A 20,722-nucleotide genomic window follows, 5' to 3' on the forward strand; every position below is an offset into this window, starting at 1 on the left:
TATAAATCATTTAATGACTCATTAGTCCTTGAGTCAAAATGTTCATACTCTTGAGTGAGTATTGTCTTCCTGTTCTTCTTAATTGTGTCAGTTCCCTGACACCTTATTTCCAGAGCATCCCATATCTCCTTAGCAGTCTTGCAGTTGATTACCCTGTTTGACATTACATTATCAATGGCACTATGCAGTAAGTGTCGTACCTTAGCATCCTTAGCAATTGATGATATATCTTCAGCAGTATAATCACTCTTCTCCTTTGGTACGGTCTTTGCTGCTTCACCTGCAACTGCAACAGCGAGCTTGGTTGGTTTGTGAGGCCCTTCCTTGATTCTATCAAGGTATTCTGGATCTGTTGCTTCCGGGAACATGGTCATCCTTACCTTCCATATGGGATATTCAGATGGTCTCAGTATGGGAACTTTGATGGTCTCATACCGACTCTGAATTTGTGTCTTTGGTGGTTCCTCACTTTTGGTAGGCTTAGTTGGAGTTTCTGTGTCCGACATGATTGTGTTTGGATCTTTAACTGTATGTGTGTTAACAGATAAGCTCTGATACCACTTGTTAGGTCACACACACTGTAGAGGGGGTGAATACAGTGTATAATACAATCAAATCGATATTTAATATATTAAGTAACAGAAAACAAACTTTATTGAAACAATAAACTCTGTTACAGTATGGAACTGTTATCTCTCAGTGATGAACAAATATCACGAGAGCTGCTAGGGTTACAATGAATAATCTTCTCGAATATGATAACACTTATAGTGTAAACCCTATATCTGTGTTTATATACTACACAGTTACAAGATAATCACTAATTGATATGGAATATAATTCTGCTTTCTAAAACATATCAATCAGATATCTTTTCATCCAAGTATTCCATTCTTCACGGAACTCCTTCTTCATACATATCTCTTCTTATGTTTATCTCGATCTTCTTTCCTTTAATCAGCTACTGTCCTTATCTGATCGTCCTTCAGCACTTAAGTTCTGATATCTAACTTCTGATGATTATCTCCTGATAATATAAGTACTGATATCCTTAAGTCCTGACTTCCAGTATAAGTACTGATCAACAGTTAAGTACTGATTTGTCCTGTTAAATAAGATCTGAAATCTAAACATAAATTATATTAGCCATGACATTATCAAATATATCTAACATTTTTTGCCACGCCTCTCTCTACACCTGCCCATGTACTTTTATTGCCTTCCAACTTTAATCCAATATTTGCTATCAAACTTCAGGTTCGTGAAAATTATATTCCCTGAAAACTTCAATTTTAACCTTTATTAAATTATTTTGGTCTTAATAAATATCTGGATGGCACTTAAATGACTCATTGATAAACTAATCTTGTTACAACCACAAATCCAATCCAGCATATCAAGCTTGGTATAACAAATATCATCTTCACTTTGCGTGGTTGTTGTGTTCCACCACTGAGTCTAGTTTTACTCACCTTATTTTCCTTTAGTTCTGGCTACGCCGCGTGGAATGCTCCAAAAGTATTAGATACATGGGTGATTGGCTATAGTGCAAGTATGAAATGGTTAGCCTTTGTACCCTAGAGACAACACTACTATATTTTATTTAAAGATATATGGATTATTAATAATTATGTTCTATCAATTATTCTTTATCAATTTATTATGTCTTTCTTTATTGCGATATAAATGTAAGATTAATAAATATCTTTGGAGTATGACAAGCCTTCTATATTTCTAAGTACATGACTTAGAAATAAGATTTTGAGAATGATATCAATATTTTTTTAAGGTCCCTTGTCGGGTATTATTATTAAGGGACAATAAATAATAAGGCTGGTGTGTTTGTTGGTTGATGATCACATCTCACTGATCATATTACTAGATGCCGCTCATTATTTGTGATTTTAAGCTAGATTTAAAATTTATTTCCAACGTAATAAACATATAAAGTCACACTAAAAAAATGATTGAATGATTATTAAATTAAATTAAAGTAATTTAAATTATTTATAATATTAATTAAGTATGACTTAGTTAATTAGATAAATAATGATATTCTATTTTACTAATATTAATTCTGAACTTGTTAAATAATTACATGAGACTTAATTATGATATAAATAGAAATTTCAAATTAATAATGTATTCTAATTAGTTATGGGTCATAATTTGTTTTTCAACTATCTATAAAATAATTCTTGTGGTTCATTTTAATGGTTAAACTTTTTATTAAAAAACCTAGCCACCAAGAGAGACGAGATGGAGAGCATGAAGAAAAGATTTATGCTAGTACACATTTGATCCCTGAGTTCAAACATTCGTGTGGATACCGATAGAGCGTAGATCGCGAAAGCGGGATTCATGGTGATTGAACAAGTTTTAGATATTCGTTATTATTTAATTAATGAACTGTTAAAGCTTCTTAAGGTATTTATTCTTAATCTTCGAATTTAATTTTTTATTTTCGCATCCTGCGGAGGGTTTCGTTTTATTCCGCTTCTATTATGGTTATGTGCATTTTTCCGTTATTATGTATGCGCGAAACCCTGCGTTCAAGTCTTGAAGCATGGTAATGGGCTATCTCGACATAAATATTTTCAAATTTTTTCTTTAATAAGAATTTGCAAGCCCACTTCTACTCATCTTCTTTCTAATGTTGTGTTTTCGAAGTCGACAAGTTCACCATTGTCTTCTAACGAGTGTCACATGTATCATCGTTTATGTGATAGTTCATAATATATAATTTTGACACGTCCCGGTCTTACCTTTACGGTGAACAAATCTTTCATTTTATACACAGCCCGACAACTACTCATTTTAAGGCATTTCAAGCGTGTTCTTCATTTTCTTAAACGTACTATTGATAATGGTTTGTTTATCAACAAATATTTTATCGGAACAGTTACACCCTTATTGATGCGGATTGGGTTGGTTGTCCTTATGATGAAAGGTTTATTAGTGGTTACTTACTTTATCTTGGTTAAAACTCTTCTCGCTTGGTATTTCAGAAAATAATTCATTATTGCTAAATCATCGATCAAGTCCGAATATAAGGTTGTTGCAGATGTGTGTGTTAAACTCAAGAGGTTAAAACTATATTAAATGAGTTGGGTTTTTGTTTATTAATACATCCTCATGTATGGTGCGACAATGTAAGGGCAATCTATCTGTCCTCCAATCTATCTTTCCATGCTCGTACTCGCTATATTGAAGTTAATTTCTATTTGTAATAGTGGCGGGAAATCCTTTGGCCTTGAATCAGGGTCTTCAGGAAGAACAGGTTGTTCCAGCTCAATATCGTCAAGAATTCATGACTATTGCATGGGAACAGGTTCATCTTCGAAGTAGTTTTTCCTTCATTAAAATTTACGATTGTGTCATTATCTACTTCAAATCAGGTAGCGGATGTTTCAACCAAACCATTGAACGCGCTACTGCATTTAATAATTTTCGTGATAAGCTTCGGTTGCTGAGTTTTCTCCCTTCAGCTTATGATGGAGCATCAATAGATAAATGAGGATCTTAAATATTATCTACTCAAGTGATATATATATGTATAAAATTCATCAAAAGTGTATATATATACAACTTTTGTATATTGGATAGAATATGACTAACTTGGATATTTATTTATAATTGTAAACATACTGATCATTCGATAAGTATATAATATTAACCCTACTTTATTTTTAAATGTTACAATGTAATATATGATTTTGCTCAACTATTCTCTAATAATTTAATAACTCATCAAGATATCAAAGTTCTCGATGAGATTTGAGTTCACATTATTCTTTCGTAATAGTTTTTATAATTAAATATACACCAATGATAAAAAAAAAGCTTCTGTACAGATAATGTGCTAAATGTTAGGTTATACTCTTTAGCCCAAAATGAGTTTTTAAGTAATGTGTGTTAATATATACTCACTCCGTCCCACTGGATTTTTTACATATTTTTCTTCATACTTGGCACGCATATTAAGGCTACTACAAAGTATGGTTCTATAATTTATTTTTAGAATTTTCTTTCTTTGTATAAAAGTTTAAACATTATATTTTTATTTAATAGAAAAAAAATATTTAAAATTATTTAGGGAACCATGTTTTACGGGAGCCTTAAAATACGTGTCGATCCCCCGTCCCCCAATATATAAAATCTCGTGGGACGGAGGGAGTATTATATATTAAATAGAACTCTTTTTGTTAAGTTTTTTTTATCGTATGGAACCCGCAGTCGCTACCCTTCAGGTGCGCACCGGGTAAACCCCACGGGCTCACGCAATAGCATGCAACAGCCTGCAAACCACGTGAACCAAGGTAAAGCATAATCATAAATTCTCCTCCCGTGGGATTTGAATGTGTGATCAAGAGGATAGTTATCCCATCTTTAAATAACTGAATCAATCATTGCGGGTTCTTTTTGTTAAGATTTAGAGTCAGTGCGTTATTAAAAAAACTGGGAGCATTAAGATTATTATGTATAAAAGTCACATTTTTATCGATGTACTGTACATATGCATTTGATAATGTCCTTAGAGTCATAAATGAGGGGAACCGGCCCGAGCTCCTAAATATTATTTCAGATCGTTTAAAAATTTCTTAAACTCAAATTTTTAATGAGTCAAAAATTTTATTTAACTAAGGGTCGTTAGTGAAAATGTTATTCATGAATATGTTTGCAAACATTTTGCAAACATATTTAACAATCATAAAAATAGCTCACGATTTCAAACACTAAGCTTATAGTATTTTGTATAAATAAAATACTGTAATTTTGAGAGATTTTTTTCGGGATTTTTTTTCTTGGTAATTTTTTTCGCGAAAATTTTTTTCGGGAAATGTTTTCCGAGAAACTTTTCTCTGAAATTTTTTCTCGAAAATATTTTTTAGAAAAAATTTCCGTGAACAATTTTTCCAGATGAAAATGTTTATCGGGAGAATTTTCTAGAACGAAAAATGTTTCACGGGAACTTTTTCACCAAGAAGTTTTTCGGAATTTTTTTTCAAGGATTATTTTTCGACAATTTATCCTGAAATATATAATTAAAATTAGAGTAAAATGCTATGTGTGTACCTGTAGTTTGACGATTTTGCAAGGTGTGTACCCAAAATTTCAACAATGCAACTTGTGTACCTAAGGTTTTTAAAACTCTGTAGTGTGTGTATTGTCGTTAGTTGACTGTTAAATGAACTGACGGAAGGGGTTTCTTATCTTTTATTTTCTAACAAATGTCATTTTTAATAGAAAATGGAAGTGATACCTGGGAGTCTTCTAAACCATATATGGTATTTTCTCCATTAATAATTAGTATATCAGTTTCATATTTGATCAAAAGCGGTTGTGAATCTTGTCAAAACAAATGCAGTTAATGAATAAACCCATGGTCCAGACCTTACTGCATTAAGTTACAATTTCTCTCGAGAAAATCTTGATTCCTGAGAGTGACACTCAGAAACAATGTGGAAATCAAGTGTATATAATGGCATTTCCCCCAACCTTATTGAAACTCTTAACAATGTGGATATAGTTCTTGGATGTTAATATATTCAAGGAGGCGATGAGGATGAAGATGATGAATAAAGAGTTTATTTGGATCACAACTAAGAGCATTACAAATTTAATTTTCTCCCTACAATAATTTTCATGCAAGGTATCCTACATGTAAAGGGGTTCTCTCCCTTTCATAGTCAACCACAATACAAGGAGTTCTCCAAGCAATTTAAGGCAAGATTTCTATTAACCTACCTAGCCAAGAAAAATATGAAGCGTGGAAATTATGCTCTGAATGCTTATGATGCTGCATACGCTGCAGTGTCAGCAATCAAACGGAAACCAGATTCAAGATCTCTTTCAAATATCTTAAACAATAATATTTCAGTACAGAGGGGAAAAAATTACTGAAAAGAACATTGGAAAGCAAATTTATGGGCTCAAATGGGGAGGTAAATTTAGAAGGAGGAACATTGGCACCATCATGTATTTTTTTAAATTGTTCATGTCATTGGTAGGAGTTATCTGCAGTTTGGTAATTGATCTGAGGGATTGGGATTCTCGGTTAAGATTGATAACAGAAGTAGTTACATCAAGTCTATGAAAATATTGGAGCATGTAAACTGGCTAGGACGTTCTTCAAATGTTCATAGACTATGGATAGCTGCAACAAGCACCAACAGGCTAAAGATAGTAAATACCTGGTCACAACACATTCAAATGATTTGTAAATGTCAAATATGAACACTGTAATTTCTATGGCTGCCACTAAAATTTTGTGATATGGAATTTGTAATATTTTGAAGAATATATATAGATAACGGTGAAAAAACAGAGTAATGTTCTCGATATTCAAGTATATATGTGGTGGTGTTGTCAAGTGGAGTTGCACCGCCGCCTATGTAAACTTTGGATGTCATGTAATAGTGATAAGGGGCTTGTTTGCTTCTAATTGTAAGTCGAGGGTTTGGTCGGGGGAATTGTAATATGATCAAGTTTGCAAGGTTTAGCATATGCAACATCATGCCCAATTATGGTGAATATGTGATTTGTTATTCCGAAGTTAGAAAAATATTGTTCATTTCGGCATTGAACATCCTGAGCAGGTAAGTTTTGCCATAGTCCACTACGAACTTGAATTTGTCTGCGTGCATTACAAGAAAAATTAAAAACGTATTCAGTTAACCATTATTAATCCTCCATTTTACAGGTACTTGATTTCAAGGTGTGATGATGGTGCATAAGTGCAAGGAAAAGACAAGAATGTCCTTCCGTGAGCTCTGTTAACACCCAATTAACGGTTCCACACATATTGCAGAGTTTTGGAAACGCTAGGTACACACGTACACAAGTTGCATTGTTAAAACTTCATGTGCACACCATGCAGAATCGTCAGAGTATAGGTTCACACATTGTATTTTACTTATAAAATTAATATTTCAATTTTCCGACAAAAAAATAAATATATATATATATCAAGTTTTAAAAAAATCCTAAAATCAAAGTTTTGAAATTCAATTTTTTTAATTTTTAAACAAAAGAATTGGAATTGAAATTCTGGATTTCAAATTTTAGAATTGAAATGAAATCAATGTTTTTAAACGCTAACTTAATGAATTTGTTTACGTAAACAATCAACTAATACTATGATGACTTTTTCATCTTTCTTTTTTTAAGGATACAAAAACAACAAATAAACATATAAACAAGTTGATAATCAAATTAATATACTCAAATTCCAATATGACGATAACAAACTAAAAATACGTTTATTCTGTATCCTCTTTCAAAGGAGTACCAAAAAATCTCGTTTATATATTATACTTACGAACTTTATTCACAAATATTATAATCAAATTTGTTTGCAAAATTTTAAATTTGTATTGTTCCCAACTTAAGAAAACTTATTTATTGTTGTGTAAGTTTGTTTTATTTAAATAGGACCCGAACTGTACTCTTTCTAGATAAAATATCAAATTATTCGTAAATGTACCATTTCATTTGCAATCCTAAATGTTGGGTATATTAAAAAAAATGTTAAATTTATGTTTTTCAGCTGAAAAATATTTAATTTTGTTGTTTTCGACAACAAAAAAATATTATATTTGCTACATTATCGAATAACATGGTTATGTGTTAAAAAGTGGGCCCCATAGTTAAGTATATCACCATATTCACGGCAGCTCATTTAGTCGTCTATATGTATTGCACCGCCTCCTCCTTCACACAATTACACCCTCTCTTTCTCTTTGTTTGTCATCATTTTTATTTTGTATATATCCGACTCTAATATCACATACAGCCACTTATTATAAAGATTAATGAAGATATTTTTTTAAAAAGGTGCTTTAAAAGATAGAAGCTTGTTTCTGATGCTGCTCAAGATTTTTTGTATAAATAGCTGATCATGTTAGATGAACAGAGTCAAATTTAAGATACAGTTTTCTTCTTTAAAAGAGTCTTTGGAATGGCGGGAAGAGACGGAGAGGATGATGATAGACTTAGTGAATCCAGGGTTTGTGATCCCTTTCATGTTTTTCATTTCTATCTGCATGTATTTCTTTATATATAAGATACATAGATGTTTGATTTTGGTTTTTCGAATTTTTATGTTTTGGTTGATGGGTTTATGTAAAGATTTGATATTGTTGATGGGTTTTTAAAATCTTGGACTTTTTTCGAATTTGTCGATTGTAAGTTGGAATTAGTTGCAGGGGTTTTGTTCTGTTAAATTGGTCAATTTTAACTATTTTTGGCAAAATATTAAACTTCCCATTTAGGTCTATCTTCAGTTGTGAAATTTATACTAACTTGCAACTTTTTGCAACATCTAATTTGTAGGCGCATATGTATACACGGTCCATATCATTATTATAAAACTTACCGGTTATTCAAGTGAGGGGAATTTTTGGGGTAAAAATTTGGGATATCTAGCATTACTCAATTAATATTGTCCTGTTCTATGTCTACTTGGCATAATTCTTATATTTGCTTCTAACCCACCTCCTGAATTGGGAGGTTCATAACTTATTCGTGGTCTTTTCCCATGCAATAATGTTACTGAGGTGCCATTTGGATTGTGGTATTTAGATATTGTTGATTGGAATGAGAATGAGATTCTAATATTTTCATTCAAATCTTATTTTCGTTTTAGTTAACGAAGATGGAAAACCATGATCCAAACGTCACCTTAGTGACTAATTTCATGATCATAGTGGAATTTTCATGGGTTTGCCTTGATATTGTTTTCATACAGTTGTATTAGATGTGTTATCGAGTTTATATTACAGTGTTGAATAATCTTGACCAGTTGATTTTTCTCCGTATAATGCATGCAGCTCTGATTTTGTTTTATTTGACACTTTCCTTGTTATAATGTTTACTGTTTATTGAAGTAAATGGCATAATCAGTGGATGTTATAATCATGAATGTTGTGTAAGATAAATTGGAAATTTGATATATTTCACAAGATGTGGACTGAAAAAATACAATCAATAACTGCAAAGAGTCTTTGTGTATATACAGATGGTGGTTCCACTAAATACATGGGTTCTCATTTCCAATTTGAAGCTGGCATACAATCTTCTTCGTCGCGGGGATGGGACTTTCAACCGTCAATTGGCTGAATTCCTCGACCGCAAAGCCCAATCGAATACAAATCCTGTTGATGGTGTTTTCTCCTTTGATGTAATTATTGACCGCAGAACCAACCTCCTTGTTCGAGTTTATCGGCCAGTAGATCCTGAGGTGGGTTCGCCTAGTTTTACAGACCTTTACAGACCCTGGAGCGCAGATGTTGTTCCCGTTATTGTTTTCTTTCATGGCGGAAGCTTTGCACATTCATCCGCCAATAGTTCTATCTATGACATTCTATGTAGACGTCTAGTTAGCCTTTGTGGTGCTATTTTAATTTCAGTGGATTATCGTCGTGCTCCAGAATACCGTTACCCTTATCCCTATGATGATGGATGGACAGCACTTAAGTGGGTTAATTCAAGGACATGGCTTCAAAGTCGGAAGGATTCGGAAGTCCATATATACTTGGCTGGTGATAGCTCTGGTGGTAATATTGTTCATAATGTTGCTTTGAGGGCTATGGACTCAAAAATTAAAGTGCTGGGAAACATAATGCTTAATCCCATGTTCGGTGCAGAAGAGCGGAGTGAATCAGAGAGAGAATTAGATGGAAAGTATTTCGTGAGTATTGAAGATCGTGATTGGTACTGGAGAGCCTTCCTTCCTGAAGGAGAAGACCGGGACCATCCGGCTTGTAATCCGTTTGGTCCCAGAGGTATAAGTATTGACGGAAAGAATTTCCCCCGGAGTCTCGTCGTGGTGGCTGGTTTGAACCTTGTTCGGGACTGGCAGATTGCTTATGCGAAGGGGCTCGGGAAAACAGGCTGCAAAGTGAAACTCCTATATTTGGAGATGGCGACGGTTGGGTTCTATTTGTTGCCCAACAATGACAACTACTTCAACGTGATGGAGGAGATCAAAAGTTTTGTGAGTTGTGACTGTTGATAAAATAATGAAGGTGAGGTAGAGTCTAGTGAGTGGTGCCAATCTTGAAGCTATATATTGTCTTCCATAACCATTGGCACAAACATGAATTATCCTGTAGGGTGTGTATATATATGGCTGCTTTCAAGGCATATGTATCATATTTTATGTAAATAAAATGTTTTATTATGCACAATTAACAGTAAATTTTAATTTTATTTTCATAACTTTGGAAAAGCATATTATTTGCAAATTAATATTAATGTAGATGCTGCTAAGGCAATTCTGTTTGAAGATGACATAAGAGTAGAAGTGCATGGAACTTGTGAGAGGCTGATCACAGGATTTGGAGTGAAAGTTACAAGGGGTGAAACCAAGCTATGCAAGAAAACTGGATTCATGTTTCGTGGTTTTTACAATTTCTCAACAACTTTTGGCATTTTTGGTTCAGCTTACTTATCTTCTTATCCTCTATCACAGTTTCATCAGCAATGTTCATATCTGTCAGTCCTATATAACATTAATTAGCTTCCTTCCAAGAACAACTTAGATTATTGCATGTATTATTGTATCATCATCTCTACTTTCCTCTTTTTCTTTTCTTTTTCACATCATCCTTGTTTATCAAGGCCTATTTTTTCACTTTTTTCGCTGCGCACACGTCAATTTGCTGCTATTCAATTATCAGACATCTCATTTTCATGAGTAATAATACCATTATATATACATTTATTCAGCAGATACTAATGAGTATCTTTGGCTCTGTTATAAAAATAATATCATTGTAAATTGAGTTTTTTTTCTTTTTTTGCCAAGATTAATTTAGACAACTATCTTTGTCGGATAAAATGAGTTTGGGAAAAAATTAAACCAAAAAAAAATTATCTACAATGAGATGAAAGAAGATTTTTAATTTTTAATTATAAACAAGAAAACAATTGCAAGTCGTTTTGACTCTGGGCTTCAAATCACAGCCTACAATACAAGCCCAAGATCCTTCTCTCTTTTTTCTTTGAAACTGTAAGCCCAAAATATTAAAATATTTAAAATCACATATACTTTCCCGCCTCAAAAAATCAAAGTAGCGCCAGAAAAAATTAAGGAAAAATCATTAAAATCCCACGTCGATCCTGGTGAACTCGAATAAACCAATCAAAAGAAAGGACAAAAAACACAGAAGAAGCGCCACGTCACCAATCCTTGTGAATTCGACTTAGCCAATCAATAAACAGTAACAAACCTATATAAAGTGTGAACTGTAATCAACAAGATTAAAAAAACCAACAAAAACAAAACAGTTACGGCTTGATTGTGTATTTTATTAGGAAAAATGGGTAACAAAGAGGGAAAATCAACCGGCGGCAGGGGAAAGACAGCGCCTGCGAGGGGGAGCAAGTCAGTGTCACGCTCTTCAAAAGCCGGTCTTCAGTTCCCGGTCGGTAGAATTGCTCGTTTTCTCAAAGCCGGCAAGTATTCTCAGCGTGTTGGTGCTGGTGCTCCTGTTTATCTTGCCGCTGTTCTTGAGTATCTCGCTGCTGAGGTATGTCAATTTTGTACATGACATGAATATATTGTAGATAATTTTGTACACAACACAGGAATATCTTGATCACTATGTATTGTAGTGAGTTGTTGATTTGTATTGGATGAATATTATAGGTGTTGGAATTGGCTGGCAATGCTGCGAGAGATAACAAAAAGAACAGGATTGTGCCGAGGCATATTCAATTGGCAGTGCGGAATGATGAGGAATTGAGCAAGCTATTGGGCGCTGTTACGATTGCTAATGGAGGTGTGATGCCTAATATTCATCAGACTTTGTTGCCTAAGAAGGTTGGCAAAGGGAAAGGGGACATTGGCTCTGCTTCTCAGGAGTTTTAGGATGTGGTTATTATAATTTGTTTTCTTTTCTTAGTTTACTAGTAGAAATGTAACTGTATTATATTGTCGTGTTTGAAAATGGCAAGAATATGTTTCTTTTGCTCATGTATTTGAATTCCGGTTCCCTTATATTTTAGTGAATTGATCAAAACAAAGATTATAATACATGTCATATGGGTGAGCATTCTCTATAGTATTAATACAATTAGGTTGCTGACTATATAAATGGATCCTTTAGTGCACTTTCTATAGTATCAATACAATTCCCTACTGACCTTCCCAGTGCCATGGCCTCGGCTAATCTTGATCTAGCTTCATACTGATGATCTAGTATTAGTAATGTGTTGAGTGCAGCCCTTTTAATTTGTGATTCTGCTTCATCCTCTTTAAAGTCCCACCGCTTAAGTGTATTGTACATCTGTTTTTATCATTAACAAATCTGAAGTTAGGTACACTTATGAACCTCCGAGCATTAGTGCACCGAACATGTAGCCTCACCTTCTTCACATCAGAATGAAGTCCTGCTGAGCGACCAAACACCACATGCTCTGCTACTAGGCCGCCGATTATAACACTTAGAATTCTACATACCGTCTACAGGAGCAAAAACAAAGGTTAAGACAACTGTGTTTATTGTTACACCCACAGAGAAGACAAATAAAGTCATGAAAAAACAATTCTCTATAAGGTCTATAAATGCAAGGCAAATTAACGTGGTCTCTCAGTGTCCTATTTCTTAAATTTTTCCCTTCTTCCTCCAAGTATGATGCGAAATATGCACTAAATCTAAGCTACGTAGTACTGTACTATCTAATGCCAACTAGCAGGAATTTCAGAATACAAAAACGGCGGCTTTCTTTATATCACATGCCTAAAGTACCACCAATCTGGCACGTTGTTTCCATTTTCTAAGGATATAATTGTTCCTGACATCACAATACAGTCTACTGCTCCAGTCTTCATGCAACTGATAATCTGAATCTTATAGTCGTTCAGAACAATAATAGTTAAGACTAAGCTGTTGTAAGTATTAATAGGATCACTACGTGAGTTTGTCCAGTAAAGCTACGTTTGCTACCGGTATCCATGACGGCAGATAAAATGATACTTCGAAAGGGGACCTGTACACCTTATTCAAGTTATGCTAATCCATTCTCAACCAACATACAAACAATTTTTTTCTAAACGACAAAAATGAGGCCTACATATTAGCATAGTAAATAATCCACTTCCTATAAATGATTGACACAAACAACTCAAAATATAAAAACCAAAGAACTGATGCAAAAACATTAACTGCAAAAAAATTAAGCTAAGAAGAAGTCACACTTCGTCAAAAAGTTTCTCTTTGATGGGCTTGTAGTTTGATTTTCCATCAGAATCAACCTGTGCAATAGAGAAAACATTAGATTCAAAAATGGTAGAGATAATGAAGGAACAATTGGCATAAATGAGCAAAAGTATTTGAAACATAACGAAAATTGCTTTCAGCTGTGTGTCAAGATTCATCTGTTTTTCAGCTTCCAATTGATTAGTGCGAAAGATCCTCGTTTGAACTCTTAAAAGTACTCAATTCCAGAATCAGAAATAAATTATTTTCGAGCTAGATCTAAAGAAGTTGATATTTTAAAATGCTATATACCTATATAAGAATAAGTGTACCTCCTAGGGAGATGCTGCCACGGTGATAACACCTTGTTGACATCTTAACGAACTTTTAGATACATTTGCATAAAATTAATGCATACTTTATGTTATAAGTTGGAATTTTTAGCTAGAAATAGAGAATGTGCGTTAGGAAACAAATAAAATAAACTTATATCCATTTAAAACGCTTCTGTAAAAGGTCCACACTTACTACTATTATGTTAAAAAATTTGAAGGAAACATAACAATTATAACAAAATTTGAGTTGTTAAATCAACAGCTAAATTCTGCTTCTATTACGTACTTTCAAATAAATAGATTCGGGTCTAGTCTAAATAGATAACTGAAACTTGAAAGACGTATTTCGAATGAGAGCTGAAGTGTATAATACTTACGACTTATGGCAAGTTCAAAAGAAATCACTTAAAATATCTTGAACATTTACTTACTTCTTCAAGAAACTCAAGGCCAAGAAAATCTACCCTTCCTCCAGCAAGTTCGTCCTGATTTAGATCATACATGCTAGGTACTCTATATCCTTTTGGAAGAACACCAAGCAAGTAGCCAACCAAAAAATGACCTGCTTCATGCTGTAATATATTATCTTTCAGATACTACTGATATTTTCAAGCGGGTTCTGAATTATAAGATATCGAAGTACTTGGCGCTGGTGTAAACAACAGTAACAACAACTGCATGTCTTAATTTTCCGTTAAACCTTCTTATTAGCAGTGTCAAATTGTTTTCCCAATTTACTTTCTTAGAAGCGTCACAATAATTTTTCCTTTTCATATTGAAGGTGTTATTATTTATTTATTTGAGAGACTTAGAAGTACATCTAGAGGTAAATAAGTATGTCTTACTTGCATACACTTTAGGTGATCATTCAGAAGATAATTTCCACTATCACGATGTATCAAGCTCTCCAGTTCCAATAATGAAAGCTATAGAAACAAGTATAAGATAGAACATGAGAACAGGCAGGTACGGACATAGTTGTTCAAAATAATAGTAACAGCAATAGTGACAGAAATAGAAGCTATTCACCCAATACTGATTGGTTCAAGTATAAACATAATACTTGTCTCATCAAACAGGTGAAAAGGTACATCTTAGTTCTTACACTATAGTATGCACGATTATAGTGAGTTGCTGAGTTATTTATATTAATATTAGCATACTAAGAGCTACAAACCAAACCTCATCCCTCCTCCAAAGCTAAAGCAAAAGTATAAAGAAATGAAAAAGAAAGCAAGAAAATTATTAAGTTATCAATTATCATTCATATATATATTGTTTATACACAGCTGCTGACTTGTAATAACCTTTATTCTTATAATATCTGGAAGGTATCATCACTGAAGTAAAAATTTTGGGCAACAATCCTGGGACATTCTCCATCGTCTTCATAAAAACTAATATGGTGGACATGGAACTCTGTAGTATGTCATGAAATAATGGAAAGTCTTTATCGTTACATCCGGTCAATTTCATTTTCAAGTGTGATCACTCCATTAAATTCAGTTTCTAATAACTGGTATACTTAACTATAAAAATGAATGCAAAGAAAATCAATAAAAGCATTTGTTCCATAACACAAAATTAATCTTGTTTGTTTAGAGGCTATATGAAAAAATCAAATATGCAACAATATTTAGTGACAAACTAATTACTCCTTGCAAATGAAAGAAATTCAAATGCTTAAAACATTTAACAGAACAGCACATTATATATCATGGAATTATAACATACAATGCCAAGCAAAGCAACATACCTCACCTCACCTGACGAAGTAAACCGAAAGCTTTTTTTGATTGAATCCAATATTAAATCAAGTCGCAATTGCAATGATAATATATCAGACCTCTCCATGTTGAGATCATTAAAGGACTTTATCTGGACAAACACATATCACATTTTTTCTGAGCAAGCCGGAAACAAGTGTTTAATAATGGCTTAATGACATTTTGACCCTTAAAGTATATAATGTTATACACATTAGCCCCAAATGTTTGAACTCGTACATTTTAACACCCAATATATGAGATTTCATACCCTTTAGTCCTTTTTACCGTTACCGGTATAATTGGAGGGGCAAAAAAATATTTTACTCTCCTCCGAGTTGTACGGCTATGAGTTAAAAGAGACATTTCTTATAACTTAAAGGTTAAAATAAATATGTAAGATATGTACATTTTCACCCTCAAGATATGAGAAATGTACCTTTTTGACCCATAACGGTACAACTCGGAGGGTAAATGTCTTTTTTGCCACTCCGATTTATACACTTAACGGTAAAAAGGGCTAAAGGATACGAAATCTCATACATGGATTAAAAGGTACGAGTTCAAACATTTGGGCCGATAGTTATAAAGTTATATACTTTAAGGGTCAAAAGATATTTAGCCTTTAATAATAGGTTAAATACAACTATACATGATAGCTACTACTATAATCATTTGTAACCCTCCTAATCCATAAAATCTTACAATTCAATGAGTTCTAAAACTCATGCCATTACAGATAACGAGTAGATATTTGACTAACGCGACACTCAAAATAACTTGACTAAAGCGACAAACACGACACTCGAAATAACTTAATAATTCATTGGCTAACTTGGGTACAACTAATTCAGCTAAAATACAAATAACATTTCAAACTAATAATCGATATATAAGCAAATAAATGGATACAAAAAAAAATAAGGACCTGTTTGGCAGCTCCAAAACCGCGAAGGCCACAAGATTTGACAAGGGAAAGAGCTGCTCTGTGATTGCCTTTAAATAGCTCTCTGTCTACTCTTCTCAGAGTATTACGACGTCGTGTTGAACTTATCTCTGCTGCAAAAATCAGGGATTGTTTAACAACAATCTGTCCATTGAAGCAGAGGGAGGAGGAATTCATTTGTGCATACAAGTGTTCATCAAATATTATCTTCACTTCAGATACAAAGTATACTACCCCAAATAATTTGACGTTAATCTGTTCTAATATTTTTTATTTAAAATATTAATTACGTTAATATTAATTGGGTGTTGTTTAAAAATACCCATTTTTTGGGTGCAATAGCCGAAAATACCCATTTTTAAAATACATGGCTGAAAATACCGTTTTGGTTACGCATTTTATAATTGGATAAGTGTAATACGTATTTGAAAATTGGGTATCCAAGAAAATTACTAAAAGATACACATTTGTAGTTTGGGTATTACCATTGGGATACGCATTTGCCAAATGCGTATCTTAAAAAAAAATAAAAAAAAATAAATTAGATACTCATTTGACAAATGCGTATCTAGTACAAAATAGGATACCCAAATGGCAAATGCGTATCCAAAACGGTATTTTCAGCCATCCACTTCCAGAATGGGTATTTTCAACCATTTGCACCAAAAAATTATTATTTTTAATATTTTTTCATATTAATTTAAATATGATAAAAAAAATCATATACGATGAAAATTAAAATAAATTATCTATTTTATATTTTTTAAATAATAATTGTCCGTAATTCCCCCCCCCCCCAATATTTAATATATTCATTCACTCCCTCCCTGTATCTTTGAATGAGCATGTTTTAATTGAGTATTTAAAGTGATAAAAAATTATTATTTTAAATTTAATTAACTTTTACAGTTTTTTAACAAAAAAAGTCAAAAATGCTAAGTTTAAAAGTGCAATTTCAAGTGTGGGCAAAACATGGAAATTTATCAATTTAGTGACACTTATTTAATAATATTTTAAAAACATACTTATTTAATATACGATCTATTATTATAATATCACACATTTATATCAATCAAAGAAGATAACATTATTTACTTATATTATTTTTCGAAATTTTTGCATTTATAAGTTAATAATTTAGTTTAATAATAAATATCGGGAATATACTTGAAGACAAACTGATTCTCTGTACAAGATTTTCACGTATTTTAATTTAATTGGATTATGTTGTTGTTTGAGAGATTTTCTTCTTCTAGGAATTAGATTATGAGAGCATCTTCTAAGAATAACGTTGTTGAAGTTGACTTGGCGGAATATTCATCCTCTTGTTCAACATAGTAGTGGACACGAATTTCCTCGATTGGTTGATCGATCGTACCTTCTGGTTCGTCATCGGAGGTATTTCCGACTTGGACATCCTTTTTTCGAAACCCCCTCACAGCCTGTCTGTAGCATTCCCAAGAGTCATATTGAGAACCGTTTCTGCGGCCAACCCCATTTGGGGTTGGAAATTTAATTGTCAGGTGATGAATTGAGGTGATGACTCTCATTTCTCTGAGGAAGGGTCGTCCTAGCAACACGTTGTGAAAAGACACCTGATTTAGGACTTTGAACTCAATCATCTTTGTTACAAAGAGGGGACTTTCACCCAAAGTACGTAGCAATCAGATTGATCCCATAACTCTAACACCTTCACCAGAAAATCTATAGACCCACAAATCTTCTCCTGACATGTCACGATCTAGCAAACCCATCTTTTTATATGTGCTGGAGTAAAGGATGTTTGTCGAGCTTCCATTATCCATGAAGGCTCTATAGACGTTCTTGGTCCCGATTTGGAGAGAAATGACCAGAGCGTCATTATGAGGGCGATATACCCATATGGCTTTTGCTTCCCTGAAGGTGATATCCATTGACTCTCCTTTAAATAATTTTGGTGACCGGGTCTCTAATCTGTGGATGCCTATCAGGGGACTATATCGGGCTTCCCTTGCATACCTTGACAAGGCTCGATTGTTGTTCTCCATGCCCGAATCTCCTCCAAATATCGCTCGAATGCTCCCATCCCTGAAAATTTTATTTTCTTCCAGACCTTCATTATTGGATCCACGAGAAGTGCGGCCACCGTCATCCTTTGCTTTGTCAGAACTATTCTTATTCCTCCTTACTTCCTTAACCGCCCATTTTCCAAGATAACCTTCTTTGATCAAAGCTTCAATCTCATCTTTTAACTGACGACATTCATGCGTGTTATGTCCAGAGGCCTCGTAGAACTCACACAGTATTTCTTTTTATCTTTGCTCTGCCAAGATGAGAGCGCCTCTGATTTTCTGAAAAGTCCCTTATTTTTGTTTACCTCAAAGATGTGTTCAATTGAGGCAGTCAAAGGGGTATATCCACTAGTTCTGCTGTCATAACTTGAGGGAGCACTCCACTTTCTTCGCACAGTTGTGGCGTTCACCCGATTCGGTCTTCGACTATCTCTTCGATATATAGGACTTGGGGATCTGCCCCTTTTCCTTTCTACCTTTCTGGCTTACTTGAGAGACAGGGCGAACCTATGCCAAAGATTGTTCCACAACCTTAAAAGACTCCGCATGGGCAAGTCATCTGCCATAGTAGCCGAATCCTTCCCTTGCAAATGCTTGTAGAAATCTGAACCAACTCTCAACCCTGTTATCAAGAAATTTTCAAAGCTTCGTCTGAAGCACCCCTCACACTAGAAGATTCGGCGTTGAACCTTTTAAAGTAAGATGAGCACTTGGAACCATTGTTGAGCACTTTCTCTGAAAGTCGCAGCCAAGAGTCTACATCTGGCCAAGTCCAGAACCTGATACACATCCATCACTATATTAAAACATCCCAGAAATTTGATCGGATCTGAACTGTTATGAAATCGCAAGTCACTAGTTATGTTACGATATCCAGCCGGTAGCTGAGCTTCTCGTACCGCCGCAAAGAATGACGAAGGAATCTCGATCGTCATTGTTACTCTTCCTCCTTCCAAGTGGCTAAGTAGCCTTTTGAGGTCATCCACATTAAAAATCCCCACTTCAGGTACGGTTTGTACGTTAGGTTATGGATCCTGAGGTTGAGGCGGAGGTAACACTACTTGATTCCCACCCGGAGGCGCTGGTTGTTGATTAACATTTTGGACATTTGTCTGCCCTTCTACCGGTAGTACTGACATCTCTTGATTTCGCCCCTGATTTCCTTCCGGAGTTTCTCCTTGTCCTCGGCCACGACCTTGGGGAATCTCACGGTCATATGTCTGAATGCTCCTTCGGTCGTTATCTCCCATGTGATTATCTCTTTCAGCTCGATCATATATACGAGCATCCCTATAATCACAACAGTTAGTGTCGCGGTTGTCGTCCATGTATCTACCACGACCTCCACCTCTTCCTCTCCACTGAGGCCTTCTCCAGCTAGGGCTGAGCATTCGGTCGAACCGAATAGACCGAAAAACCGAATAACCATTTTTTCTTGGACCGAACCGGACCGAAGTTATATTATGGACCGGACCGAATAGACCGAATTTTTTTTCAAAAATAAAATTGCATTAAAAATTAAATCACAAATTATAAATTTTAAAATATAATTAAAGTAATGTGATATGTAGAGTTCTAATACTCCATAAATATAATTACAAATTAAAAATTTTGATTATAATTTTTAAGATATATGTAAAATATATATAATACAAAATTATAATATTTAAAATTTGGTCTATTCGGTCTATTCGGTCCGGACTGAAATATTTGTGAAAAGAACCGAACCGAACCGAATTTTATTTCGGTCTATTCGGTCTGGACCGAATATACCAAATTTCTGAAAAATTTAGGACCGAACCGAACCGAATTAGCACGGTTCGGTTCGGTTTTTCGATTTTGGTTCGGTTGTGCTCAGCCCTATCTCCAGCGATCACTTCCATAGTCCTGACCATATATATCCATCGATGCACGGAGAGGAGCTCTCTTATGGTGTTAGATATATTTGATAATGTCATGTCTAATATGATTTATGTTTAGTTTGCAGATCTTACATAAACAGGACAAATCAGTACTTAACTGAAATCAGCACTTATACTGAAGTCAGAACTTAAGTTATCAGTACTTCAGATTCAGGAGATAATATCAGGACTTAAAGGAAACTTTCAGATAAGGAAGGCGGCTGATTGAAAGGAAAGAAGATCAAGACAAACGTAAGAGGAGATATGCATGAAGAAGTAATTCTGTGAAGAATGAAATACTTGGAAGAAAAGATAACTGATTGATATATTTTAGGAAGCAGAATTATATTCCGTGTCAATTAGCGATTATCTTGTAACTGTATGATATATAAACACAGATATAGGGTTTACACTATAAGTGTTATCATTATCGAGAATATTATTCATTGTAACCCTAGCAGCTCTCGTGATATTTGTTCATCACTGAGAGATGACAGTTCCATATTGTAACAGAGTTT

At 34.1% G+C, this 20,722-nt stretch overlaps 3 protein-coding genes across 3 annotated transcripts; 2 read left to right on the forward strand and 1 right to left on the reverse strand.

Moving 5' to 3' along the window:
• The first annotated feature begins 7,761 nt into the window (after positions 1-7,761).
• On the forward strand, positions 7,762-10,160 carry LOC141670633 (gibberellin receptor GID1C-like). Its single transcript, XM_074476576.1, has 2 exons — positions 7,762-8,008; positions 9,020-10,160. The coding sequence occupies exons 1-2, from the start codon at positions 7,961-7,963 to the stop codon at positions 10,013-10,015; spliced, it is 1,044 nt and encodes a 347-aa protein (XP_074332677.1). The 5' UTR covers positions 7,762-7,960; the 3' UTR covers positions 10,016-10,160.
• A 1,103-nt stretch (positions 10,161-11,263) lies between these two features.
• On the forward strand, positions 11,264-11,986 carry LOC141672948 (histone H2AX-like). Its single transcript, XM_074479643.1, has 2 exons — positions 11,264-11,534; positions 11,654-11,986. The coding sequence occupies exons 1-2, from the start codon at positions 11,325-11,327 to the stop codon at positions 11,873-11,875; spliced, it is 432 nt and encodes a 143-aa protein (XP_074335744.1). The 5' UTR covers positions 11,264-11,324; the 3' UTR covers positions 11,876-11,986.
• Positions 11,701-16,506, reverse strand: LOC141672947 (uncharacterized). The gene is made up of 7 exons (XM_074479642.1): positions 16,235-16,506; positions 15,302-15,418; positions 14,386-14,466; positions 13,972-14,112; positions 13,205-13,261; positions 12,374-12,469; positions 11,701-12,293 (listed from the first exon to the last, which is right to left on the reverse strand). The coding sequence occupies exons 1-7, from the start codon at positions 16,427-16,429 to the stop codon at positions 12,093-12,095; spliced, it is 888 nt and encodes a 295-aa protein (XP_074335743.1). The 5' UTR covers positions 16,430-16,506; the 3' UTR covers positions 11,701-12,092.
• Positions 16,507-20,722: the final 4,216 nt, after the last annotated feature.

The sequence above is a fragment of the Apium graveolens genome, chromosome 7 (assembly GCF_009905375.1).
Source record: "Apium graveolens cultivar Ventura chromosome 7, ASM990537v1, whole genome shotgun sequence".
Lineage (NCBI taxonomy): Eukaryota > Viridiplantae > Streptophyta > Magnoliopsida > Apiales > Apiaceae > Apium > Apium graveolens.

Bases quoted from the DNA above. Each gene is read 5' to 3' on its own strand.
- LOC141670633 (XM_074476576.1), top strand. From the start codon at position 7,961: ATGGCGGGAAGAGACGGAGAGGATGATGATAGACTTAGTGAATCCAGG. The intron at 8,009-9,019 runs GTTTGTGATCCC...GTGTATATACAG, and splicing joins ATAGACTTAGTGAATCCAGG to ATGGTGGTTCCACTAAATAC.
- LOC141672948 (XM_074479643.1), top strand. From the start codon at position 11,325: ATGGGTAACAAAGAGGGAAAATCAACCGGCGGCAGGGGAAAGACAGCG. The intron at 11,535-11,653 runs GTATGTCAATTT...TGAATATTATAG, and splicing joins TTGAGTATCTCGCTGCTGAG to GTGTTGGAATTGGCTGGCAA.
- LOC141672947 (XM_074479642.1), bottom strand. From the start codon at position 16,429: ATGAATTCCTCCTCCCTCTGCTTCAATGGACAGATTGTTGTTAAACAA. The intron at 13,262-13,971 runs GTAAGTAAATGT...TCTATTGCACAG, and splicing joins GCCTTGAGTTTCTTGAAGAA to GTTGATTCTGATGGAAAATC. The intron at 12,294-12,373 runs GTGAGGCTACAT...TGATAAAAACAG, and splicing joins TTCATTCTGATGTGAAGAAG to ATGTACAATACACTTAAGCG.